General features: G+C 43.5%; 1 protein-coding gene across 5 annotated transcripts; it reads left to right on the forward strand.

The window, feature by feature from the left end:
- On the forward strand, window positions 1–27,618 carry LOC115109724 (nuclear receptor subfamily 2 group C member 1-like). Of its 5 annotated transcripts, none has more exons than XM_029634996.2 (14): window positions 1–138; window positions 11,082–11,211; window positions 11,486–11,722; window positions 12,072–12,150; window positions 12,247–12,426; window positions 13,880–14,027; window positions 15,186–15,282; window positions 17,206–17,399; window positions 20,338–20,491; window positions 20,826–20,947; window positions 22,834–22,976; window positions 23,471–23,608; window positions 25,885–25,990; window positions 26,220–27,618. In XM_029634996.2, the coding sequence occupies exons 2-14, from the start codon at window positions 11,143–11,145 to the stop codon at window positions 26,389–26,391; spliced, it is 1,839 nt and encodes a 612-aa protein (XP_029490856.1). In that variant the 5' UTR covers window positions 1–138; window positions 11,082–11,142; the 3' UTR covers window positions 26,392–27,618. The 5 variants fall into 5 exon arrangements, with proteins under 5 accessions (XP_029490856.1, XP_029490852.1, XP_029490858.1 ...); XM_029634992.2 differs by having other exon boundaries at window positions 2–138; window positions 13,880–14,048; XM_029634998.2 differs by having other exon boundaries at window positions 3–138; window positions 11,486–11,602; window positions 13,880–14,048.

The raw sequence follows: 27,618 nt of genomic DNA on the forward strand, positions 1-27,618 counted from the left end.
GAGCTAATGCGCAGAAGCATCACAACGTGTTTTGAGGAAAAAGGTCACGAACTCTGACCCTGCCTGAAGCAGGAGCAAAAGACAGAAAAATAACATTAATTTATTACCTAGACAAACAGCGTACAACAAGCAGAGCAGGTAAGACAACTGAATTGTGCGCGAAAGCTGCAATGAAAAAACACGTCATGCATCACATAATGAAGAATACATTTGCCAAGCCAGCAGCCCGAGGGAAAGCTGCCATTAGCTAACGTAGCTAGTTCGTAGACTTTGTTATTGATTCCGGACCAAGAGTGCATCAAAACCGGCAAGTAAATGAGATATCAAAACCATACCGATACTCGGTGTTATTTGGCACTAAAAGACAGTGTAGTTAGCTAACTCAAACAAATCGATATTCGCGTGCCAGTTATTAGCTAAAACGTGTATGCTAGCAAGCGTGCTAGCTGTGAATCCTGTAGGAGAATGCTAACTAAAATTACCTAGCGCGAAGAAAAATGTTTCGATTTCCGAAGCTGATGTTCAAATATGAAACCTAGCTAAATGTTCGTTTGTATTAGACCAACAACAATTTGAAACGGTTCCAAATTGATTTTCAATTGCTAGCTAACGTTACATTTGTGCGTTCTTATTCCTTGTTGTCAACCGCGAAGTCCCGCCACTCGCTGGCTGCGTTTTGGTATGGGCCTTGAACCCTAGCGTGCTTTAACCCTTCAATGTTGACCTTTCACCTACAGGAAAAGAAATACCTTTATCTTCCGTATCGATTTTAAATAGTTAGCAACTAGACCAGAGCGTGTTTGTTGTACTTACAACCATCGATATTAATGTAAGACTAGTTAACGAACTACATGCTGTGTGATATTTTTCAGCTTGGTGAAGACGGCCACAAATGCAGATACCAAGCATGCTAGGCCGTGCAATTATACCACGATGTGTCCCATAGTTAGCTAGTCAACTTGCATGCACATTCCGAGTTGATCAACCCCTAACGTCGTTACTCTCACGAAGTTAAGTCAAAACAAAAATAGTCTGTACTAGATTGACTAACCCTCCTGTTTTCTCACATTAGTAGCAACGAACGACCTAGCTAGCTTCCTGCATAGGACATGGGCAGGCATTTCAAAAACATGTTGCTTGCTAGCTAGTAAAACGGACCCACATTCACTAACAAATGTAACGTTCGTTATTGTTGTTGGCAGGGCAAACGCGATTTGGTGATTTCTGTTATGATCCAAATAAATCACAGCTCGTTTTTGGACTCGTTTTACCGGATTAAGTAGAATGCAATTGGAAATGAATGTTCAAAGTTCAATGTCTATATCTAAAATGTAAGTTGACAAGACATTTTGATAAATATCCTAATGTCAAACCGCAGTTTGTGTCCAAATCTATGACCAATATGCAGAAACAGATTTCATGTTTAGGTTTCAGAATATCAATCTACACATGTGCCACAATAATAACAATATTACTTGTATTTGTTTTTTTGTTTAAAAATGAAGACCTTATAAACTGCACACACTCCGAAAACCCAGTTTTGACAAGTGGCAATAAATCACTCATAGAAATGTGCTTTTTACATCAACTGGTTAGAGGACAACCTTAAGAACATAGTCATCTTGTAATTTCGTTTTTTAAATTCAAGTGGGTCTCCAACGCGGTAGGCTAAGTGTAACGCAACACTTCTTTTGTTAATCCATCGATATGAGGTTGAAATCAATAGGACAGGAGGCAAACGTTTGGGGTGTAGCACTGTTTAAACTAACACTATTCAAAGGCCACAATGAAACTTGGAATAACATCTACTCAGTTGTTTAGAGGAGACCTTTAGGAGGCTTATCTTCACTGAACAAAAATGTTACTGCAACAATTTCAAAGATTTTACTGAGTTATAAATGGAAGGAAATCAGTCAATTGAAATAAATTCGTTAGGCCCTCATCTATGGATTTCACATGACTGTTGGTCAGAGATAGAAAAAATAGGTAGGGGTGTGGATCAGAAAACCAGTCAGTATCTGTCTGACCACCATTTGCCTCATGCAGCGCGACCCATCTTCTTCCCTTAAAGTTGATTGTGGCCTGTGGAATGTTGTCCCACTCCTCTTCAATGGCTGTACGAAGTTGCTGGATATTGGTGGGAACTGGAACACACTGGTGTACACGTCTATCCAGAGCATCCCAAACAGGCTCAATGGTATGCAGGCCATGGAAGAACAGCTTCCTTGCGACATTATCATACTGAAGCATAAGGTGATGGAGGCGGATGAATTGCACAAAAATGGGCCTCAGGATCTCGTCACAGTATCTTTGTTCATTCAAATTGTCATCCATAAAAATGCAATTGTGTTTGTTGTCTGTAGCTTATGCCTGCCCATACCGTAACCCCACCAAGGGGCACTCTGTTCACAATGTTGGCATCAGTAAACTGCTCTCCCACACAATGCCATACACATGGTCTGCGGTTGTGAGGCCGGTTGGACATACTGCCAAATTCTCTAAAACTAAGTTGGAGGCAGCTTATGGTAAAGGAATTAATATTAAATTCTCTGGCAACAGCTCTTGATGGACATTCCTGTAGTCAGCATGCCACTTACACGCTCCCTCAACTTGAGACATCTGTGGCATTGTGTTGTGACAAAACGACACATTTTAGAGTGGCCTTTTATTGTCCCCAGCACAAGGTGCACCTGTGTAATGATAGTGCTGTTTAATCAGCTTCTTGAAATGCTACACCTGTCAGGTGGATGGCAACCAACTTTAAGGTGCATTACTGCCACCAACTGGACTGGAGTGTGTGGATCTTGTTCATCGTTCAATCACCAACGTGATGCTTGTAAAAACCAATGAGTTGATGGGAGAGGCAGGACTTGCAGCATACCAAGCGTCTAAAATAGAACCAAGTTCTCAAGTGACTGTTGACGCATGTGTAGGGCTGTTACAGTGACCCTATTACCGCCACACCAGCGGTCAAGAGTCATGACTGCAGTCAAATTCCACATGCTCAAGCTTTGATGCTCATTAGCAGCCTACCAAACTTGCTAACTGCCTGGTACTCAGCACTCTATTGTCCCGCTAATCACTCTCACTGCAATGCAAATGTAATCTAAAATCAAATCAAACACTTCATGAGAGCCTATGAGCTCATGTTGTGCAACATTCTATAGGCTATGCAATAGAATGAGAAAACAAAGTTTTGATGGCCTCTATTAAAAAGAGGATCCCATCATCTTTCTATAGGCTAGACCTACTGTATTTATTTATTTATTTATTTATTTCTCAACTTTCTCAATATTAAGCACATTCCTTTGCTTTACAACAGGTACAACTGACTAGTTATCCCCTTCTCTTTCTGCTGTTCTGAGACAAAATGGTCCATTCTAAAATGAAACTAATTTCACAGATATAGTATATGTAAAGGCAAGCTCTGACGCTCGCTGGATCTGGCAGAGCTTGAAACTATTACGGACTACAAAGGGAAACCCAGACGCAAGCTGCCCAGTGACGCGAGCCTACCAGATGAGCTAAATGCCTTTTATACTCGCTTCGAGGCAAGCAACACTGAAGCATGCACGAGAGCACCAGCTGTCCAGACAGATTACCTTGACGTGTACTCAAAGCATGCGCGGACCAACTGGCAAGTGTTTTCGCTGACATTTTCAACCTCTCCCTGACCGAGTCTGTAATACCTACATGTTCCAGACCACCATAGTCGCTGTGCCCAAGGAAGCAAAGGTAACCTGTCTAAATGATTACTGCCCCGTGGCACTCACGTTGGTAGCCATGAAGTGCTTTGAAAGGCTGGTCATGGCTCACATCAACACCATCCTCCTGGACACCCTCTAGACCCACTCCAATTCGCAAACCGCCCCAACAGATCCACAGATGACGCAATCTCAATCGCACTCCACACTGCCCTGTCTCACCTGGACAAAAGGAACACCTATGTGAGAATACTGTTAATTGACTACAGCTCAGCGTTCAACACCATAGTGCCCACGAAGCTCATCACTAAGCTAAGAACTCTGGGACAAAACACCTCCCTCTGCAACTTAGACTTCCTGATGGGCTGCCCCCAGGTGGTAAGAGTAGGTAACAACACATCTGCCACACTGATCCTTAACACTGGGGCCCCACAGGGGTGTGTACTTAGTCCCCTCCTGTATTCCCTGTTCACCCACGACTGTGTGCCCAAACACGACTCCAACACCATCATTAAGTTTGCTGATGACACAAAAGTGGTAGGCCTGATCACCGACAACGATGATACGACTTGTAGGGAGGAGGTCAGAGAACTGGCAGTGTGGTGCCAGGACAACAACCTCTTCCTCAGTGTGATCTAGACAAAGGAGCTGATCGTAGACTACAGGAAAAGGCGAGCCGAACAGGCCCCTGATATCCAGAGCTTAAAGAGTTTAAAGTTACAAACTATTATGGTCCAAACATCACAAAACAGCCGTGAAGAGGACATGACAAAACCTTTTCCCCCTCAGGAGACTGAAAATATTTGGCATGGGTCCCCAGATCCTCAAAAGGTTCTACAGCTGCACCATCGAGAGCATCCTGACCAGTTGCATCATCGCCTGGTATACATTTACATTACATTTAAGTCATTTAGCAGACGCTCTTATCCAGAGCGACTTACAAATTGGTGCATTCACCTTAAGACATCCAGTGGAACAGCCACTTTACAATAGTGCATCTAAATCTTTTAAGGGGGGGGTGAGAAGGATTACTTTATCCTATCCTAGGTATTCCTGAAAGAGGTGGGGTTTCAGGTGTCTCCGGAAGGTGGTGATCGACTCCGCTGTCCTGGCGTCGTGAGGGAGTTTGTTCCACCATTGGGGGGCCAGAGCAGCGAACAGTTTTGACTGGGCTGCGCAGGAACTGTACTTCCTCAGTGGTAGGGAGGCGAGCAGGCCAGAGGTGGATGAACGCAGTGCCCTTGTTTGGGTGTAGGGCCTGATCAGAGCCTGGAGGTACTGAGGTGCCGTTCCCCTCACAGCTCCGTAGGCAAGCACCATGGTCTTGTAGCGGATGCGAGCTTCAACTGGAAGCCAGTGGAGAGAGCGGAGGAGCGGGGTGACGGAGAGAACTTGGGAAGGTTGAACACCAGACGGGCTGCGGCGTTCTGGATGAGTTGTAGGGGTTTAATGGCACAGGCAGGGAGCCCAGCCAACAGCGAGTTGCAGTAATCCAGACGGGAGATGACAAGTGCCTGGATTAGGACCTGCGCTGCTTCCTGTGTGAGGCAGGGTCGTACTCTGCGGATGTTGTAGAGCATGAACCTACAAGAACGGGCCACCGCCTTGATGTTAGTTGAGAACGATAGGGTGTTGTCCAGGATCACGCCAAGGTTCTTAGCGCTCTGGGAGGAGGACACAATGGAGTTGTCAACCGTGATGGCGAGATCATGGAATGGGCAGTCCTTCCCCGGGAGGAAGAGCAGCTCCCTCTTGCCGAGGTTCAGCTTGAGGTCGTGATCCGTCATCCACACTGATATGTCTGCCAGACATGCAGAGATGCGATTCGCCACCTGGTCATCAGAAGGGGGAAAGGAGAAGATTAATTGTGTGTCGTCTGCATAGCAATGATAGGAGAGACCATGTGAGGTTATGACAGAGCCAAGTGACTTGGTGTATAGCGAGAATAGGAGAGGGCCTAGAACAGAGCCCTGGGGGACGCCAGTGGTGAGAGCGCGTGGTGAGGAGACAGATTCTCGCCACGCCACCTGGTAGGAGCGACCTATCAGGTAGGACGCAATCCAAGCGTGGGCCGCGCCGGAGATGCCCAACTCGGAGAGGGTGGAGAGGAGGATCTGATGGTTCACAGTATCGAAGGCAGCCGATAGGTCTAGAAGGATGAGAGCAGAGGAGAGAGAGTTAGCTTTAGCAGTGCGGAGGGCCTCCGTGATACAGAGAAGAGCAGTCTCAGTTGAATGACTAGTCTTGAAACCTGACTGATTTGGATCAAGAAGGTCATTCTGAGAGAGATAGCGGGAGAGCTGGCCAAGGACGGCACGTTCAAGAGTTTTGGAGAGAAAAGAAAGAAGGGATACTGGTCTGTAGTTGTTGACATCGGAGGGATCGAGTGTAGGTTTTTTCAGAAGGGGTGCAACTCTCGCTCTCTTGAAGACAGAAGGGACGTAGCCAGCGGTCAGGGATGAGTTGATGAGCGAGGTGAGGTAAGGGAGAAGGTCTCCGGAAATGGTCTGGAGAAGAGAGGAGGGAATAGGGTCAAGCGGGCAGGTTGTTGGGCGGCCGGCCGTCACAAGACGCGAGATTTCATCTGGAGAGAGAGGGGAGAAAGAGGTCAGAGCACAGGGTAGGGCAGTGTGAGCAGAACCAGCGGTGTCATTTGACTTAGCAAACGAGGATCGGATGTCGTTTTCAAAATGGTTGACGAAGTCATCTGCAGAGAGGGAGGAGGGGGAGGAGGATTCAGGAGGGAGGAGAAGGTGGCAAAGAGCTTCCTAGGGTTAGAGGCAGATGCTTGGAATTTAGAGTGGTAGAAAGTGGCTTTAGCAGCAGAGACATATTCGACCATGCTGGTCATTTATGAACATTTGAACATCTTGGTCATGTTCTGTTATAATCTCTACCCGGCACAGCCAGAAGAGGACTGGCCACCCCACATAGCCTGGTTCCTCTCTAGGTTTCTTCCTAGGTTTTGGCCTTTCTAGGGAGTTTTTCCTAGCCACCGTGCTTTTACACCTGCATTGTTTGCTGTTTGGGGTTTTAGGCTGGGTTTCTGTACAGCACTTTGAGATATCAGCTGATGTACGAAGGGCTATATAAATAAATTTGATTTGATTTGATTTGACAGAAGAGGAAAATGTAGAGAGGAGGGAGTGAAAGGATGCCAGGTCCGCAGGGAGGCGAGTTTTCCTCCATTTCCGCTCGGCTGCCCGGAGCCCTGTTCTGTGAGCTCGCAATGAGTCGTCGAGCCACGGAGCAGGAGGGGAGGACCAAGCCGGCCTGGAGGATAGGGGACATAGAGAATCAAGGGATGCAGAAAGGGAGGAGAGGAGGCAGAATCAGGAGATAGGTTGGAGAAGGTTTGAGCAGAGGGAAGAGATTATAGGATGGAAGAGGAGAGAGTAGCGGGGGAGAGAGAGTGAAGATTAGGACGGCGCGATACCATCCGAGCAGGGGCAGTGTGGGAAGTGTTGGATGAGAGCAAGAGGGAAAATGATACAAGGTAGTGGTCGGAGACTTGGAGGGGAGTTGCAGTGAGGTTAGTGGAAGAACAGCATCTAGTAAAGATGAGGTCGAGCGTATTGCCTGCCTTGTGAGTAGAGGGGGAAGGTGAGAGGGTGAGGTCAAAAGAGGAGAGGAATGGAAAGAAGGAGGCAGAGAGGAATGAGTCAAAGGTAGACGTGGGGAGGTTAAAGTCGCCCAGAACTGTGAGAGGTGAGCCGTCCTCAGGAAAGGAGCTTATCAAGGCATCAAGCTCATTGATGAACTCTCCGAGGGAACCTGGAGGGCGATAAATGATAAGGATGTTAAGCTTGAAAGGGCTGGTAACTGTGACAGCATGGAATTCAAAGGAGGCGATAGACAGATGGGTAAGGGAGAAAGAGAGAATGACCACTTGGGAGAGATGAGGATCCCGGTGCCACCACCCCGCTGACCAGAAGCTCTCGGGGTGTGCGAGAACACGTGGGCGGACGAAGAGAGAGCAGTAGGAGTAGCAGTGTTATCTGTGGTGATCCATGTTTCCGTCAGTGCCAAGAAGTCGAGGGACTGGAGGGAGGCATAGGCTGAGATGAACTCTGCCTTGTTGGCCGCAGATCGGCAGTTCCAGAGGCTACCGGAGACCTGGAACTCCACGTGGGTCGTGCGCGCTGGGACCACCAGATTAGAGTGGCCGCGGCCACGCGGTGTGGAGCGTTTGTATGGTCTGTGCAGAGAGGAGAGAACAGGGATAGACAGACACATAGTTGACAGGCTACAGAAGAGGCTACGCTAATGCAAAGGAGATTGGAATGACAAGTGGACTACACGTCTCGAATGTTCAGAAAGTTAAGCTTACGTAGCAGGAATCTTATTGACTAAAATAATTCAAATGATACAGTACTGCTGAAGTAGGCTAGCTGGCAGTGGCTGCGTTGTTGTTGTTCTATCTCTCTATAGTGCTGTTTCTTGTATTATGGTCTCTTGTTTCTTTAGAGGTTTCACTTTGTTGTCCTTTTCCTTTTTCTTCTGTCCTTATTTTGTCTTCCTTTCTTCTGTTAACTAGATATTTTTTGTTGTTATTATTTGTAAGCTAGCTAGCTTCTATGGCAACTGCTCGGCATCTGACCATAAGGCGCTACAGAGAGTAGTGCGAATGGCCCAGTACATAACTGGGGCCAACCTCCCTGCCATCTAGGACCTATACAATCGGTGGTGTCAAAAGAAAGCCCATAAAATTGTCAGAGAGTCCAGTCACCCAAGTTATAGACTGTTTTCTCTGCTACCGCACAGCAAGCGGTACCGGAGCGCCAAGTCTAGGACTAAAAGGCTGCTTAACAGCTTCTACCCCCGAGCCACAAGACTGCTGAACAATAAATAAAATCGCCACCGGACAATTTACATTGAGTATCCCAGCACACTGACTCGGTACCGGTGCCCCCTGTATATAGCCTCGTTATTGTTATTAATTTTTTATTGTAGTCTGCTTGGTAAATGTTTTTCTTGAATATTAAATGAATACTCTTCTTGAACTGCACTGTTGGTTAAGGGCTTGTAAAGTAAGCACTTTTCACAGGAAAGTCTACAGTTGTTGTATTCATTTTCAATACAAATAAAGTTTGTTTTGAAGTTAAGAATAGTCTGATGGGTGACAATATTAGCCTATCAGTTGTGAATGATTCCCAGCGTGTGCAGTAAGGCAAGAAACAGCGCATGCCTTCTTTTTTCTTTTTTACAACTTTTCCAAATCATAGTCGCACACCTCATGTAGCCAAGCCCATAGACCTATATGCTGATATGGTTTGTGTCACAACTAAAGTGGTCAAATAACTTAAGAACATTTAATTTGCTTTACAGCCGGTGTAGAGCCTAACTGGCATGCAATTTAGGGAAGATCATTTTTACCACATTCACCTTTATAATAAAGCATTTATTATTTATTATTAGCATTATTATAATAAAGCATTTGCGGTCACTTTTAAGAAAAGTGTTTTCCTGCTAATTGCATCTTGGAACGTTCATGCTTGTGTGCTGCTCTTATAATGTGAAGAAATGGCCCAGTAGTTTATCAACATTAAGCTAAATGTTCTGATCTGTTTATTAGCCTCATTGCCTTAATTTGGAATCTATCACATCCCACAACTGTCCCAGAGTATGTTTGGAGTATTTATTTCTTGCACAAGTTGACCAATAGAATAGGTCAACTTTTGTACTATGGGGGACAGTAGATTTTTTTTTTTTAACTAGGCAAGTCAGTATAGAACAATTTCTTATTTTCAATGATGGCCTAGGAACAGTGCTAAACTACTGGGCCAGTTCAGAGGCAGAATGACAGATATTTACCTTTGTCAGCTCGGGGATTCGATCTCGTAACCTTTTGGTTACAAGTCCAACTCTCTAACCACAAGGCTACCTGCCACCCCATAGGCTAGTGTTTTTGCTGTTCGTTAGGCCTACTCATCTTGTTAGCTGACAAAGTAAATGTGGACAGTTCTAACATCTTCAATATGCACCTCGGAATTTGATAAGAAGGACGCACGCAGTTGCGGCCCTAATGTGTCTATCTTCACTTGTAGCCTACTTCGGAGTTGAGATGCATGTGAGAAGGAACCGATCACGTGACTGGTATTGGCTATTCAAAATTGAGATATCTGAGCGGTGCTTCGGGGGACGGTGATTGGCAGCCGGGCGAAGGGAATTATAATTATTATATTCAGCCCAAGGGCACAACGGCCACTTTCGCGGGCAAAAGCCATTAAAAATGATTTTTTTTAGGGGGCATTACGGCCACAAGGGGATTTGTATCTACTGTAGCCCACAGCCACATGTCATAGCCAGATCAGGGCCTAACATAACCGCAACTCACAGTATGCTATTCTGTTCTTCTGAAATAGACTGCATTTTCTTCATAGCGTGTTTCTTCAGACCTGTCTAAAATAAATAATACATTTATTGTAACGGTGTAGGCTATATTACATGTATTTATTAGACTTTTTAAAATGTAGATGTTTCAAAGGTCTGCATCAGCGGCTTGTAGCTTTTGTGTGGAAGCCAAGAGCTGCTAAACATGTTTGTTAATTAAAGGTCAATTACCGTGAGACCAGCAGTTACTATTAGCTTGACAATCACAGGCTGACAATTTCATGACTGTCACAGGCCTACGCGCGCGAGCAGTTTGGATGAAATGATTGAATAACAACATTCGTGTACGCTACGTTGCCGGTTTGGTCAGCATGCAAGTCCTGCGCACCCCAGCATGTGACCAAATCAACGGTACAACACCAAAGATATTGATAAAAAAAAAATATCGATCTTATGTTATCGTGATGACTAAACTTTCATTCTAACATCACCAATCTGAAGAAAAATAGGATGTCATTCCACAAAATTTTATGGGGTGAAAATGCAAGTTTGTGTAAGGTAGTAACACAAACGGTCCACATTAGGGAAATTAGCGCAATCCAAAATACGTTTATATGGCAAAATAATTCAACATGTCAATTAAGATGATAGTATATGTTGCCCAATCACAAACCATTGCAACAATGACATCGTTTTCTCACTAATTTAATAATTTAGAGAGTTTAAAAATGCTCTCAAACAACGTTTTACCGGGCGCTCTACACTAGAGCTATAGTGTCTGTGCAGCAGCCTGAACATTTGACGTCCATAATTATGGTATGTAAGAATGTAGGCCTATGTTTGTCCTCTCATTGTATAGACCTGTTACTGGCCCATCCGTATGGCCTAGTACTAACTATATTGTGTCTATTTTGTGTTTTGCTATGATATTAATAAGCCCATTTGCTACACATCTCACTCTCTGAGAACTTGTTCTGATGCAAATATGTTTATCATCGATTTTTCAATGCATACCCAGTAACTGAAACATTCCTTCCTACACAGTTTGATGTGCCTCCTTGGGGCTTTGATGTGAGCAGCAGCAGAAGGAAACAGAATCGGCGTCATGGACAGACCGACTCAGAGGATTCAGCTGGTGTCAGCTGATGGTGGCATGATGGGACACCGTATCCAGGTAGTGTAATGGACAAGTCATTTCCTGCTCTGAGACATGGCTGTGACCTCCAAGTCTCAGGTTATCCCTTACCCCTAAACTATTGGTCAAGGCTATTATTAGTCAACATCCGCATGACTAGTACCTTCATATGACTTCAAGGTTAAACAATAGCAGAACGTACAGCATCGGGGTTATATTCCAGACAGTATACTAACCCAACATAATTTGGCTGATGTATTTCTGTTATTCTCATATAAGTTGACTTGAATATTCTCCTCTCCTTTCCTTCCAGATTGTGACCGACCAGTCCACGGGCCAGAAGATCCAGATCGTCACTGCATTGGAGCAGGGTTCTGGTGGGAAGCAGCAGTTCATCCTGGCTAACGCAGACTACTCCACGGCAGGCAAGGTAATCCTAGCCAAACAAGAGGCCTCGTCCCCGGGCAAGGTGATCCTGGCGGCCCCAGACGGTTCAGGGGTAAATCAGCTGCTGTTTGCCTCCCCTGACCTGGCTGGCCAGCAGATCCAGGTAGAGGCCTCGGCCTGCACCACCAATATTCTAGTCTCTTACTACCTTCTATTCAGAATATTGCTATCCACAAAATTCTGGTTCCCCTAGCATAGATTAAAGCTACGATCTCTGATGAGTTTTTCAGTCAAACAACCGTCCGCCATTTGTTTTGGTATACAGCTGAGGGATGGGGTTAGGGAAATGTAACCCCTCTCAAATTCATATTAGACAGCACTCTATATTCAAGGATTGACAGTCCAATTAGTCCAGTACAATGTTTAATCTGTGAGGGAAACAGGCCCCTAGAAGTATCTTTGACATCTGATATGAATGCCTCTTTTGCTTTTTGTGTGCGTTGTATTTCCAGTTTGTGACGGAAGGGTCAGACCAGGCCCTTTCCAAGCCCGTGGTGGAGTACTGTGTGGTGTGTGGAGACAAGGCCTCAGGTAGGAATGAAATGCACTTGAACTTGTCTGACCCTTCTTGAACCCTCTCTTCTCGTTGTGTGACTGATCCTGTCCCCCTCCCTTCTCCTTGCCCAGGTCGTCACTATGGGGCAGTGAGCTGTGAGGGCTGTAAGGGTTTCTTCAAGCGCAGCATCAGGAAGAACCTGGTTTATACATGCAGGGGTTCCGGAGAGTGTGTCATCAACAAGCACCACAGGAACCGCTGTCAGTACTGCAGACTTCAGCGCTGCATGGTCCTGGGCATGAAACAGGACTGTGAGTACCTGCCCCAATCACTTACTGATGTTCACATAGGTATATAATGTTAAACAAACATGCTTCTCTAACATGTAATTTAAGAAATGGTGTCAGTTTGTCAACATCTGCAATGTTCCACAATGCCCTGTGTTGTTACTAGTCCGTATGTTTGAGGGGATCAGTTTGAGCAAAGTGGAGGTATTGATCACATAAAGGCTGTTTTACACACCCACTCTAAGAACTCAAATCATCTGATTTCATTTATATATTCCAATATTTCTTTCTGACTGTCCACATAGTAGCACACAGTTGCAATGCTAAATTCCTGTCACTTTTACATTTTGGGATGGTTTTCATGATAAAGGCATGTCATGTGCAAAAAAGACATATCCGAGCAATTATTTTTCGATCTGAGCGTTCAAGGCAGAGGTCGCATATGGAGGAACTGTTTTGTATTAGGATTCAGATCTACTAAAGCCTTGTTCACATTGGCAGTTTGAAGTGACTCAAAACATTTATTTTCCATATCTGATTTCAAATCTGTTCTTTTTTCTGCGGTCTGAACAGCCAAAAAGCACATGGAATTAGATATTTCAAGCCACATTTCAAACCACCTTTGTAGGTGGTTTGAAATCGGATACAAATCAGATTCCTGGCCACGCGACTTGTCTGAACAGTCAACTCTGATTTATTTGACTGTTATTTGGCATATCTTGTTGCTTCCTAGCTATGCTGTTGACAGTTTTGACAAAAACGTGTGGTAGTTAACTAGGATGTTAATTGTTTACAAACAAAGGAGTGAATGTGCTAAACAGCTAGGCCTACCTAGCTAGTTGACTGCTGTGGCTAGCCAAAAAGTTGGATCATCTTATCCTTTGAAACTTTAAAAGCGTTCTTACACTATGATTTTTAACATTCAAAGCAACTGGGAAATGTCCATGGCTGGCATTGTCACCTTAGCTTGATAACTTCTGAGTGATAGGAAGCACGAGCACCACCACCAATCAGCCTACAACACTGCGCACACATCCATTGTTGCTATGACAACTAGCGTAGACATGTCAGCAAATGACTGCTGTCTGAACACACCAAAATCCTGTTTGGTCACTTGTAACTTGCTGTTTGGATAGTCAGTATTCAAAAATTGATTTGTAAAACAAAACTTATTTGAGCATTATGGCCTGCAGTTTGAACAAAGCTTTAGACTATTTTTTACACAGATTACTCAGATTCCATGTGTTTTTTTGTTTGTTTGCTGTTTACACATTAAGAAAATATCAGATATGCAAATGAATTGGCGGAAGATCTGAATTTAGCTGCCTGTGTAAACACAGCCATAATTAGTAGTTATTTGGGATGGAAGGTGACTTGTAAATCACTGGTTCTGTGTAGTCCGACTGCAATGTAGTCGATCACAAAATGCACACAAGCATGGCGGATGAAAGTTAACTGTTCTCTTCCTCTCTCTCAGCCGTTCAGTGTGAGAGGAAGCCGGTGGAGGTATCCAGAGAGAAGTCTATCAATTGTGCTGCATCTACGGAGAAGATCTACATCAGGAAGAACCTGTGTAGTCCTCTGGCTGCCACGCCCACCTTCGTCACCGACAAGGAAACCGCCAGGTACTACAAGGAGACAGCCAGGTACTGCAGCTGGCTTAAGGGCCCCATCACATTGAGCAACGCAGCATACAATTATAAAACCAACTCTTATGTATTTCATTGGGGAAGTTGGTTTGGAGTGGTGGAATATAGGCGCATGAGGTCACACCAAACACAGCCTCAAAAGGCACAGTGTACATACTCCACTGTAAGCTCTGTGTGGGATGCGTTACCAGTGTGTGTGAGCCCTAATTAATTAGTTGATGTTACTGATTAGCTGGAGTGGACACACCTGTGTTCCCATGTCGAAATCAGTCCATAGAGTCCACTCAGAGAGAAAGAGGTGAAGTCAAGAGTGATAACTGGTCCCAAAATCTGTCTTTTCCAGCAGGTGGCTTTTAAAAATATTTTTTTCCACTCACCGAGCAAGGAGTTTTTGTATGAAGAGGGTTGAATTTGGTTAACAAAAAAATATAATTGCTTATTTGCTACGCGTGGCTTATTTGATCAAATAGAAGTTCCGTAATGCTTAGGTTGCACAGATATAAGTAGGAAACGTGACAACCAGGCAACTTCGGCAAAAAAAAAACTTTTCACCCGTATCTGCCCTCCGACTACCCTCCATTTTTTAAACTACATTTCTTTTTGTTGTTAGAGTGGCCACTTGAGTATCTGAGAAAACTAACCACTGCGTCACAGTCTCAATCGTTCCTAATTGGACCTCCAATTCATCTGCACCGATTGGAAAATACTTCACAGGTGAAAACAATGGGGTGGAAGCTCAACATTGGCTGAGTTTAGACAGGCAGATATTTTTTTCAATAATTGGTCTTTTGACTAATCAGATAAGCTCTGAAAAAGATCTGATGTGAACAGATCTGAAGTGATTGGTCAAAAGACTTGGGGTGCCTGTCTAAACGTATCCAAAATAGGCTAGCTTTCAACCTTTTTTCCAGATTAGTGTAAATGAAGAGGATGGTTAGGGTAAACGGAATGACTGCATAGCCATTTGGCTGCATTTATACAGGCAGCCCAATTCTGATATTTTATCGGTCTTTTGACCGATCAGCTCTTTTGTTATTAATTGGGCAAAATATCCGAATTAGGCTGCCTGTGTAAACGCACCCTTCGAGATCTCTGTGAGATTAGATGGTAGAATTGAAGTGTTTGTGTTTGCAGATCAACTAGTTTGCTGGAGTCGAGCATGCTCCTCAACATCCAGCAGCCATTCCCCAAGCTGGAGAACACCATCCTGCTCCCGACATCCCCTGAATCGGTTAGTAACTGCAGCACACGTGCGGGCCACAATATACAAATGAATTTAATTTCATAGTAAGCTCGATCCACCCGTGGGCTAAACTCATATTTTTTAGTTTTTTAAATGCTATTTTTTTAAGGACACATACAAAGCATACATACCACAGAGCCAAAAAGTTAAATGTAGTATGTAAAAAGCCACCCTCCCATTGCCTTCAGAAATGATTCATACCCCTTGACTCACAGAGTTACACATGGAGTAAACAATTAACAAGTCAATAACACAGTAGAAAAAAAATGGGCAGTCTATATACAATGTGTGCAAAAGGCATGAGGAGGTAGGCGAATAATACAATTTTGCAGATTAACACTGGGGTGATAAATGATCAGATGGTCATGTACAGGTAGAGATATTGGTGTGCAAAAGAGCAGAAAAGTAAATAAATAAATAATAAAAACAGTATAAAAACAGTATGGGAATGAGGTAGGTGAAAATGGGTGGGCTATTTACCAATAGACTATGTACAGCTGCAGCGATCGGTTAGCTGCTCGGATAGCTGATGTTTGAAGTTGGTGAGGGAGATAAAAGTCTCCAACTTCAGCGATTTTTTGCAGTTCGTTCCAGTCACAGGCAGCAGAGTACTGGAACGAAAGGCGGCCAAATGAGGTGTTGGCTTTAGGGATGATCAGTGAGATACACCTGCTGGAGCGTGTGCTACGGATGGGTGTTGCCATCGTGACCAGTGAACTGAGATAAGGCGGAGCTTTACCTAGCATGGACTTGTAGATGACCTGAGCCAGTGGGTCTGGCGACGAATATGTAGCGAGGGCCAGCCGACTAGAGCATACAAGTCGCAGTGGTGGGTGGTATAAGTTGCTTTGGTGACAAAACGGATGGCACTATGATAGACTGCATCCAGTTTGCTGAGTAGAGTGTTGGAAGCCATTTTGTAGATGACATCGCCGAAATCGAGGATCGGTAGGATAGTCAGTTTTACTAGGGTAAGCTTGGCGGCGTGAGTGAAGGAGGCTTTGTTGCGGAATAGAAAGCCGACTCTTGATTTGATTTTCGATTGGAGATGTTTGATGTGAGTCTGGAAGGAGAGTTTGCAGTCTAGCCAGACACCTAGGTACTTATAGATGTCCACATATTCAAGGTCGGAACCATCCAGGGTGGTGATGCTAGTCGGGCATGCGGGTGCAGGCAGCGATCGGTTGAAAAGCATGCATTTGGTTTTACTCGCGTTTAAGAGCAGTTGGAGGCCACGGAAGGAGTGCTGTATGGCATTGAAGCTCGTTTGGAGGTTAGATAGCACAGTGTCCAATGACGGGCCGAAAGTATATAGAATGGTGGAATTATGGGGTATTGTGTGTAGAAAAAAATATATATAATGAATTTTGAGTTCAGGCTGTAACACAACCAAATGTGGAATAAGTCAAGGGGTATGAATACTTTCTGGAGGCACACTATAAGTGAAGACCATCTCTTCCAGGGCAATAGGAGACACCGTATTTATATTTGTACTCAGCCGCAGGCCGGAAGAATCACGTCCAAACCAATTTACGATTGGACAAATTGCGGGTGCATAGAAATACTATTTTAAAGTTCGGTATGGGTAGTCTTCCTACGTCTTTCCCTCTATGTAATTGTTAATTTTATCAGGGGAAACTGCAGTTTTATTGACACCGCACTATGGATTTGTTCCCGATAGCCAGAAAGGAAATTCAGTCGTGACAATAGATATTCTGCCGGTTAAAGCAACTGGGATGTTTAGTCTGTGATGAGGTCTGATTGAACCGATTTGAGCATCCTGTTAAAGTTTCAGGCAAAAGGGTTTTATCTAAGGAAGGAAATAGATCTATTCACAAATATTTAAAATGGGAAATGATTGGGACTCCATTATTAATAGTGGTGCTGATTCTCCCTTGTGCCTCTCCATAGAATGACCCATGTCAGGGTGACCTGAGCACCCTGGCCAACGTGGTGACATCACTGGCTCACCTGAACAAGGCCCGGGAGATGAGCGACATTACAGACGGCAATGACCTAATGGGTGTGGACGACACCCTTAGCAACGGAGACAGCTCAATGACGGATCTCCAAGGAGACGAACAGACCGCCAGTGACATTACGCGGTGAGGAGATTTCTTATACAGGATTTTAAAGCCACTTTCTGGAATTTTGTTTTATTCTCAGATCCCAGATTGTATCTATTTTGAACCCCCTGGAGTCGCTTAAATCGAAGTTACATAACAACAACAAAAAACATAAAAATCTGTCAGTTTAAATTAATGTTTTTTTTTAATTGGCTGCATCTCATCTATCGCATCCGCCAGTGTCGCACTTCCGCATCTGCGGTGAAAGGTGGCAGAGCTCGAGTGGTGTTTGTCAGACCACGATACATCCCTAAAATCGGCCTTCTTATGTAAATGTCTACAGTGTCCGTATGGTTTGACCTACGGGGGAGGCTCACGAACACGATGGTGTTCTCCGTTTTGCTCTACGAGGAGACCCGTCCGAAGTCGGTACCGTTGATGTGCCGACTTCTGTTTGGTACTGTGAACCGTTTGGGCTATAAACTAATGGGACCCCACTGTGGAAAGGGGAGATTCTCACAAACACAATGGTGCTCTGTTTTGCTCAAGGACCACCACAAGTGTTACTGGACTCGTCTGAAGGTACCGTTTCAAAAAAAATAAACGAATGGAAGTATGAAGGTAGTTCTGTTCCTACTCAAAAAAGGGGTTCAATATGTAAAAACAAAATAAAATGTAAAAAACAGGAAATATTTTGTATATTTTTTTTATTATACATCTCCTAGATTTAAGACGGACACTTCAAAACCTTATTTTGACTGTCCTTTTTGCCATTTATGAATGTGTTATTCAATGTGTTTCTATGGGCTTCAGTAGTAAAGGCCAAAATCTACCTACAATTCCAAATCAAATAGCTAAATGATCCATATCATGAACATCTTAAAGCTTAGCATCCCCCCTTTCCCAACGTCTTTAAAGAATTTTAATAGGTCAAATGTAATCTGCTTGGATTGACTATCAGCAGTGCTGATTTTAGAGCTGATAAATGTTCTGAGTGTATCAGAAGGAACTTAGGGGGTTGTGTTTTCTGTATATCATGGGGCTCAAATTGAATTTTTTCCAGTCAAGGGCCATGTGGTTCCTGTGTTCCTGCCTCAGTTAATTAGGTTTCGTGCTGGTTAGATATTTCCTATCCCAAGATCTGTCAAGCTTGAAACTTGTTTTCCTTTCTGCAGTCTATTTCTGTATCACTTTCTGAACCTCAACACTAATATACCTTTTTACCTCTAAGAAAGTAAAGACAATATAAGTACTTTTAGAGATGAATACAGTGCCTTCAGAAAGTATTTACACCCCTTTATTTTTTTCTACATTATGTTGTTAAAGCCTGAATTTTAAAATGGATTACATTGAGATTTATTGGTCACTTGCCTACAGACAATACCCCATAATATCAAAGTGGAATTATGTTTTAAATTTTTTTAAACAAATTAATAAAAAATGAAAAGCTGAAATGTCATGAGACAATAAATACGTATTCAGGCCCTTTCTTATGGCAAGCTTAAATAAGTTCAGGAGTAAAACTGTGCTTTAACAAGTCTCATAGTACGTTGCATGGACTCATTTTGTGTGCAATAATAGTGTTTAACATGATTTTTGAAGGACTACCTCATCTTTATACCCCACACATACAATATCTGTAGGATGCCTCAGTCAAACAGTGAATTTCAAATAGATTCAACCACAAAGACCAAGGCCATTTTCCAATGCCTTGCAAAGAAGGGAATCTATTGGTAGATGGGTAAATTACACTTTGGATGGTGTCTCAATAAACCCAGTCACCACAAAGATACAGGTGTCCTTTCTAACTCAGTTGCCGGAGAGGAAGGAAACTGCTCCGGTATTCCACCATGAGACCAATGGTAAAACAATTAGGATTTAATGGCTGTGGTAGGAAAAAACTGAGGATTAATCAACATTGTAGTTACTAACTTAATTGACAGAGTGAAAATAAGGAAGCCTGTACAGAATAATTTTGTTTCCAAAACATGCATTCTGATTGCAATAAAGTAAATATAAATAAAGTATTACGAAAGTAATACTGCAAAAAATGTGGCAAAGCAATTAACTTTTTGTCCTGAATACAGTGTAATGTTTGGGGCAAATACAACACATTACTGAGTACCACTCCATATTTTCAAGCATAGTGGTGTCTGCATCATGTTATGGCTATGCTTGTAATCACTAAGGACTGGGGAGTTTTTTAGGATAAAAAAATAAACTAAATGTAGCTAAGCACAGGCATAATCCTAGTGGAAAATCTGGTTGTCTGTTTACCCAGACACTGGACGATTAATTCACCTTTCAGCTGGACAATAACCTAAAACATAAGGCCAAATCTGCACTGGAGTTGCTTACCAAGAAGACAGTGAATGTTCCTGAGTAGCCGAGGTAGATTTAGGTCAAAACTATGGCAAGACCTGAAAATGGTTGTCTAGTAATGATCAACAACCAATTTGACAGAGCTTAAATCATTTTTTGGAAGAATAATGGGCAAATGTTGCATAATCCAGGTGTTGAAAGCTCTGATTTACGCTGAAATACTTTATGTAAATTAGATTTCTGTATTTAATTTTTACTAAATGTGTAAATATGTCTAAACATGTTTAGACTTTGTTGTTGAGGTATTGTGTGTAGAGAGTGATATAGAACATCTATTTGAATCAATTTTGAATTCCGGCTGTAACACAACAAAATGTGGAATAAGTCATGCAGTTTGAGTAATTTCTGAAGGCACTAAGTGTACTAGTTTGAACTGACTTGTTTGTGTGTGTGTGTAAAGGGCTTCTACACTACAGAGCCAAAACAGAGATGTACTGAGCTGGCCTGATTACGCATCCACCATAATTGATGGAACCGTGCTGGAAAGGACAATGAGAAAATAAAACATCAGGGTTTAAGTCGGCACTATAGTGTGAATTGAGCACTAATTTGTTGAGTGACTTGTTTTGTTTGTCTCTCTCTCCCACCTCACCAGAGCGTTTGACACCCTGGCCAAGGCCTTGAATCCTGGTGATGGCTCAGCGGGAGACTCTCTGGAGGCCACGTTGCAGTTGATGTCAGGGGACCAGTCAGGCCCTGTGGTGGAGCTGGAGGGGCCCCTTCTCTCAGACAGCCACGTCCCCTTCAAGGTGAGGTCCAGGGGCCATGCTCAAAAGTAGTCCACTATATTGGGAAAAGGGTGCCACTTGGGACGCTACCCCAGTCAAAGGCCCAGGGGCTGACCATAACTTTAATCCATTTTTTAAATCAGGTGTTATCTTAAAATGGAAATGTATTCTCAGTACGTCATAGAGTGCTTAAAGAATCAAGAGGCCCTGAACTCATGCTATGGCAACTTCATTTCCCTGCAGGGATTAATAAATATAATTCATCAATCAACTTTTTTTAATATATATTTTTTAAGTCTAATGTCTAGGCCCATTCTTTCTCAATCATGATGTCTCTCTTGCTCACGCTCTTTAGTTGATGATGCCTTTGCCCATGCCTGAGTACCTAAACGTGAACTACATCTGTGAGTCGGCCTCAAGACTCCTCTTCCTGTCCATGCACTGGGCGCGCTCCATACCTGCATTTCAAGCCTTGGGGTGAGTCCCTACCTACCTACTGCTCTCATTCTGTGTCTCTAATTCTCTTCCACTGAATTGGAAGATGTAAGTAAATGGAAGATGTAAGTATTCAGACCCCTTTACCCTTTTCATATTTTGTTACATTACAGCCTTATTCTAAAATGGATTAAATAAATGTTTTACCTCAACAATCTGCACACAATACCCCATAATGACGAAGCATAAACAGGTTTTTAGAAGTCTTTGCAAAACAAAACGAAATACCTTATTTACATAAGTATTCAGACCATTTGATATAAAACTTGAAATTGAGCTCAGGGTGCATCCTGTTTTCATTGATCATCCTTAATGTTTCTACAATTTGATTGGAGTCCATCTGATGTAAATTCAATTGATTGGACATGATTTGGAAAGCCCCACACCTGTCTATATAAGGTCCCACAGTTGACAGTGCATGCCAGAGCAAAAAGCAAGCCATGAGGTCGAAGGAGTTGTCCGTAGATCTCCAAGACAGGATTGTGTCGAGGCACAGATTTGGATAAGGGTACCAAAACATTTCTGTAGCATTGAAGGTCCCCAATAACACAGTGGCCTCCATAATTCTAATTCTTAAATGGAAGATGTTTGGAACCACCAAGACTCTTCCTAGAGCTATCCGCCTGGCCGAACTGAGCAATTGGGGGAGAAGGGCCTTGGTCAGGGAGTTAACCAAGAACCTGATGGTCAGGTGTTCATGATGGTCACGCTCTGGAGTTCCTCAGTGGAGATGGGAGAACCTTTCAGAAAGACAACCATCTCTGCAGCACTCCGCCAATCAGGTCTTTATGGTAGAGGGGCCAGATGGAAGCCACTCCTCAGTAAAAGGCACATGACAGCCCATTTGGAGTTTGCCAAAAGGCATCTAAAGGACTCTCAGACCATGAGAAACAAGATTCTCTGGTCTGATGAAACTCTTTGGCTTGAATGCCAAGCATCACGTCTGGAGGAAACCTGGCACCATCCCTACGGTGAAGCATGGTGTTGGCAGCATCATGCTGTGAGGATGTTTTTCAGCAGGAAGGACTGGGAGACTAGTCAGGATCGAGGCAAAGATGAACAGAGCAAAGTACAGAGAAATCCTTGATGAAAACCTGCTCAGGACCTCAACATGACAATGACCCTAACCACACAGCCAAGTCAACGCAGAAGTGGCTTTGAGACAAGTCTCATAATGTCCTGGAGTTCCCCAGCCATATCCCGGACTTGAACCCGATCTAACATCTCTGGAGAGACCTGAAAATAGCTGTGCAACAACGCTCCCCATCCAACCTGACAGAGCTTGAGAGGATTTGCAGAGAAGAATGGGAGAAACTCCCCAAATACAGGTGTGCCAAGCTTGTAGCGTCATACCCAAGAAGACTAGGCTGTAATCACTGCGTCAACAAAGTACTAATTTAAAGGGTCTTGATAGTTATGTAATGGTGATATTTCAGTTTTCAAATTTAGCAACCATTTCTAAATACCTGTATTTGCGTTGTCATTATAGGGTGTTGTGTGTAGATTGGGGGGGGGGGACAAGTTAATCAATTTTAGAATAAGGCAGTGACGTAACAATATGTGGAAAAGGTCAAGGGGTCTGAATACTTTCCGACGACACTGTATATGCAAACTGCCGTGTGTATCAGTCAGCCTTTTTCTGCCTACTGGCCAGAGCACCAAAATGGAAGTATTTGTGTGTCATCCTCTATGATTTTAAATGCAGTGTATATTAATATATTCTCCATGCATGCATTTTAATAAATGAAATGCATCCTGTATTTCCCAGTGATATTGACACTAACCTGGTGAAGTCCTGTTGGAACAAACCGTTTGCCCTGTGCCTGGCTCGATGCTCCAACATTTCGAATGTTGTCTTTTCTCCATAGTGGTCTCGATAATGACATTAACCTGATGAAGGCTTGTTGGAACGAGCTGTTTGCTCTGGGCCTGGCTCAGTGCGCCAACGTTATGAATGTCGCCACCATCCTGGCTGCCATCATCAACCACCTGCAAACCAGCCTACAAGAAGGTACAGGAGGTGGATTGTACAAATGAATACATATTTATCACAGTGTTTACAATAATTGCCAGCAGATTTTTATCCAAAGCGCCTTCCAGTATGGAGAGTGTGATTTATGCAGCAAACATATTTCCAGGCTCTATCTCAATTGATAAAAATCTGTCCTCCTCGTTGTCTCCTCTTTATCATAATCTGGACTGATTCGAAAAGACTTGACTGGGAAAAACAATATGGTGGAAGGGAAGCTCATTAGGCTAGCTTTCACCTGGTCATTTTTTGTTGTTGACAGATCAGTGGATATGAAGGAGAGGAAGGATTTTAGACAAAGAGCCCCAGTGTCCTTCTCCAGTCTTCCTCTTCTGTTCATTCCCTGCCCCCCCCCCCCTCCCCTGCAGAGAAGCATCTGCTGAGTCAGAACCACAGTAGGCTTTTTGTTGTGGGAAAACATGGGGGTGTTTATAGTGTTTTAAATGATTTACGCTCCCTTGTTTCCCCCCCTATAGAGAAGCTGTCCCCAGAGCGAGTGAAGCTGGTGATGGAACACATCTGGAGGATGCAGGAGTTCTGTAACAGCATGGCCAAACTGTCCCCTGACTCGTATGAATACGCCTACCTCAAAGCCATCGTCCTCTTTAGCCCTGGTGAGTGGTGGCTGGAGAGAGTGATAGAGGGACTGATGCATAATGTAACTCGGTGTTGCAAAGAGTAATTGGTCACATTCCAGACAGTACAAAGCATCCATGGACAGTGGGAAAAGATAGGAACTTTAGTGTTTTATGTGTTAGTTTTGAAAAGAGTGCTGATACACTATAGGGCCAAAAGTATATCGATACCCCTTTCAAATGAGTGGATTTGGCCATTTCCGCCACACCCATTGCTGACAGGTGTACCGTTATAGGATGTAACCTTTCCAACAAGTCAGTTTGTTAAATTTCTGGCCTGCTACAGCTGCCCCGGTTAACTGTATGTGCTGTTATTGTGAAGTGGAAATGAAGCAACAACGGCTCAGCTGAGAAGTGATAAGCCACACAAGCTCACAGAATGGGAACACTCACAGCCGAGTTCCATACTGCCTCTGGATGCAACGTCAGCACAAGAACTGTTAGTCAGGAGCTTCATGAAATGGGTTTACATGGCCAAGCAGCCGCCCAAGATCACCATGCGCAATACCAAGCGTCTGCTGGAGTGACGTAAAGCTTGCTGCCATTGGACTCTAGAGCAGTGGAGACTCATTCTCTGGAGTGATGAATCTTGCTTCACTATTTGGCAGTCCGACGAACAAATCTGAGCCTGCAGATGCCAGGAGAATCCTACCTGCCCGATAGTGCCAACTAAGGTTTGGTGGAGGAGGAATAATGGCCTGGGCTGTTTTATAGTTCGAGCTAGGCCCCTTTGTTCCAGTGAAGAGAGATCTTAACGCTACAGCATACAATGACATTCTAGACGATTCTGTGCTTCCTATATCGACTTGACAATGCCCCTGTGCTCAAAGTGAGGTCCATTCAGAAATGGTTTGTTGAGATCGGTGTGGAAAAACTTGACTGGCCTGCACAGAGCCCTGACCTCAACCTCCATCTAACACCTTTGGGATGAATTGGAATGCCGACTGCAAGCCAGGCCTAATCGCCCAACCTAAGTGCCCCAACCTCACTAATGCTCTTGTCGCTGAATGGAAGCAAGTCCCCTCAGCAATGTTCCAACATCTATTGGATAGCCTTCCCAGAAGAATGGAGGCTATTATAGCAGCAAAAAGGGGAACCAACTCCAAATTAATGCCCAGAATTTTGGAATGAGATGTTCGACGAGCAGGAGTCTACCTACTTTTGGCAATGTAGCGTGAAAGAGAAACTGTTGCATGACTCAACTCACTTCCGTGAAAAATGTTTAAACATTTAAACAAAAGTACACTGGACCATGACTCCCCATGGATTTGCTGTGTACATAAAAGGGAGAGTTATGATAAATGCGGAGTTGCATCCTTTTGCTTAATCTACTTGTTCTGCGTCTTTGCCAAGAACAAAAATATAAACGCAACCATTTCAATGATTTTACGGAGTTCATATGTGGAAATCAGTCAATTTAAATAATTAATTAGGCCCTTATCTATGGATTTCACATGACTGGGAATAAAGATTTGCATCCCGCTACCAAATACCTTAAAAGAAATGTGCCTTACTTTGGGCTTTAGGATCTCATCACGGGATTTCTGTGCATTCAAATTGCCATCGATTTTTAAAATGCAATTGTGTTCATTGTCTGTAGTTTATGCCTGCTTATACCACAACCCCAATGCCACTATGTTGACATCAGTAAAACGCTCGCCCACATGACGCAATACACGTGGTCTGCAGTTGAGGCCAGTTGGACGTACTGCCAAATTCTCTAAAACGACATTGGAGGCGGCTTATGGTAGAGAAATTAACATTCAATTATATGGCAACAGCTCTGGTGGACATTCTTGCAGTCAGCATGCCAATTGCTTGCTCCCTCGACGCTTGAGACATCTGTAGAATTGTGTTGTGACAACTGCACATTTTAGATTGGCCTTTTATTTTCCCCCAGCACAAGGTGCACCTGTGTAATGATCATGCTGTTTAATCAGCTTCCCGATATGCCACAGCTGTCAGGTGGATGGGTTATCTTGGCAAAGGGGGGGATGTAAACAAATTTGTGCACACCATTTGAGAGAGATTTTTTTTGTGCGTATAAAGAATTTCTTGGATCATTTATTTGAGTTGAAGAAACATAGGACCAACACATTACATACGTTTTATTTTTGTTCAGTGTATAAAAGACAGCCGTGAAATAGAAACATGTAGATAGTCAGTGAAGGTTGTTTGGTACCATGGTGATTGTCTGATGCGGTACTGTTCCTTTTGTTTAATGAACTTGTTCTCTGTGTGTGTGCATGCTATAGACCACCCAGGCATTGACAACACCTTACAGATCGAGCGGTTCCAGGAGAAGGCTTACATGGAGCTACAGGACTATGTTACCAGGACCTACCCAGAAGACTCCTATCGGTCAGTAACTCGCTACATTCTACCACTAAATCCAACTATAACATAATTTCCTCGATCATTCATCTTCCAATTCTGTTTCTCGGCCACTGTTTTTGCCTCCCTCGATTAAATGGTCAAATTCGAATGCTTTCCTGCCTTCAATTATAAATGATTTGTTGGCATGACATTCACATGAATATTATTGCCAAAGCAAAGATCCATAACATTCTAAAATGTCTCTACCTGTCAGGTTATCCAAGCTGCTGCTGCGTCTCCCGGCCCTGCGGCTGATGAGTGCAGCGGTGACAGAGGAGCTGTTCTTCGCTGGCCTCATCGGCAACGTGCAGATAGACAGCATCATCCCGTACATCCTCAAGATGGAGTCCACCGACTACAACAGCCAGGTGGCCACTGGAGTCTGACCTTTTGACCTGACCCACTCCGACCTGGTCGCCACAGCAACCTAGAAGCGTCTCCTGGTCACCATGGCAACTTCACCTGCAGGCCAACTGTAGGGCTGTAGGCGAGCTTCCAAGGTAAAAATGCAGGGTCGTGTTCATTAGGGCACACCATTAGCACAAAAAAAAACATCTGTGGGAAGTTCAGATCGTGCCTCCATGTTTTCTTTTTTTTCCGCTCCGTTTTGGACGGTTTTCTTTCCGTTTCGTACCTACTGAACACAACCCAGGTTGGCTGCATTGCTGTGTGTCCACCTCCCTAAACAGAATCTGAAGGTTTTCTCAATGGAATCAGATGACCTTCAATGCTGAAACAATCCTCTTCTTTGACAACCTGATTATAGCTCAAGAAGGAAGACTATGTAGTCCACACACACACACATACACATACAGCCGCCACGCCTAATGTTATCCTCAGCTTCAACAAATGAACTTTGAGTGAGTCAATCAAGCTTCGTAAATTGTGCTCTTTAGTAATGTACAGTACATTTACATATGTAGGATAAATGTTGTTGCTGAGAATTTTCCTGCACAACAGGAAATGCAAACTTGTGTCTTCAGGGTTTAAAAAGGCTTCTGAAGTTTGTACTTTCTGCTTTAAAATGTCCGACTTGATTTGCCTTGACCGCATTTTTTAAAAATCAACCCCTACAGATTTATTTTGTCCACATTATTCACATTTCCTGTTTCAGCCGGATTATTTTCCTGCTGTTGCAAACTGGCTCAAATTAAGATCCTTCATCTGTGTTCTTTATATCCCTTCATTTTGTGCTTCTGATCTCGTTTGTATTTTGATGAACGGACAGAGGAGCTGTTTTACTTTTTCCGAGTGCCCACCTCATCTGGTTTCAACATGCACTTGTATTATTCCCCCCCAAAAAATTGGAGAAACTTTTTGTCAATGTTGGTTTGCCATGATGTGATCAGTTAAGGTTATAACCTTTATGGTATTTGTTTGCTAATCCGAAGGAAAAGGCTTGTATCATGAGTCAACTCTTGTCTAACTTGGAACTCAAAGTATCATGTATGTATGTGTAAATATGTATATAGAAATATGTGGAGAAAAAGCTATCATGGACAAAAGATGCTTATTACAAGAAATTTCAGCTTTTTGACATGTAAATGTAGTTGCTAAAACAATTGTCAAGTCATTTCAAAATAAAATGACATTTCAATGGTCAATCAAATGTA

This window comes from Oncorhynchus nerka, linkage group LG25 (genome assembly GCF_034236695.1).
Source record: "Oncorhynchus nerka isolate Pitt River linkage group LG25, Oner_Uvic_2.0, whole genome shotgun sequence".
Lineage (NCBI taxonomy): Eukaryota > Metazoa > Chordata > Actinopteri > Salmoniformes > Salmonidae > Oncorhynchus > Oncorhynchus nerka.

Bases quoted from the DNA above. Each gene is read 5' to 3' on its own strand.
- LOC115109724 (XM_029634992.2), top strand. From the start codon at position 11,143: ATGGACAGACCGACTCAGAGGATTCAGCTGGTGTCAGCTGATGGTGGC. The intron at 12,427-13,879 runs GTGAGTACCTGC...CCTCTCTCTCAG, and splicing joins CCTGGGCATGAAACAGGACT to CCGTTCAGTGTGAGAGGAAG. The intron at 20,492-20,825 runs GTGAGGTCCAGG...CACGCTCTTTAG, and splicing joins ACAGCCACGTCCCCTTCAAG to TTGATGATGCCTTTGCCCAT.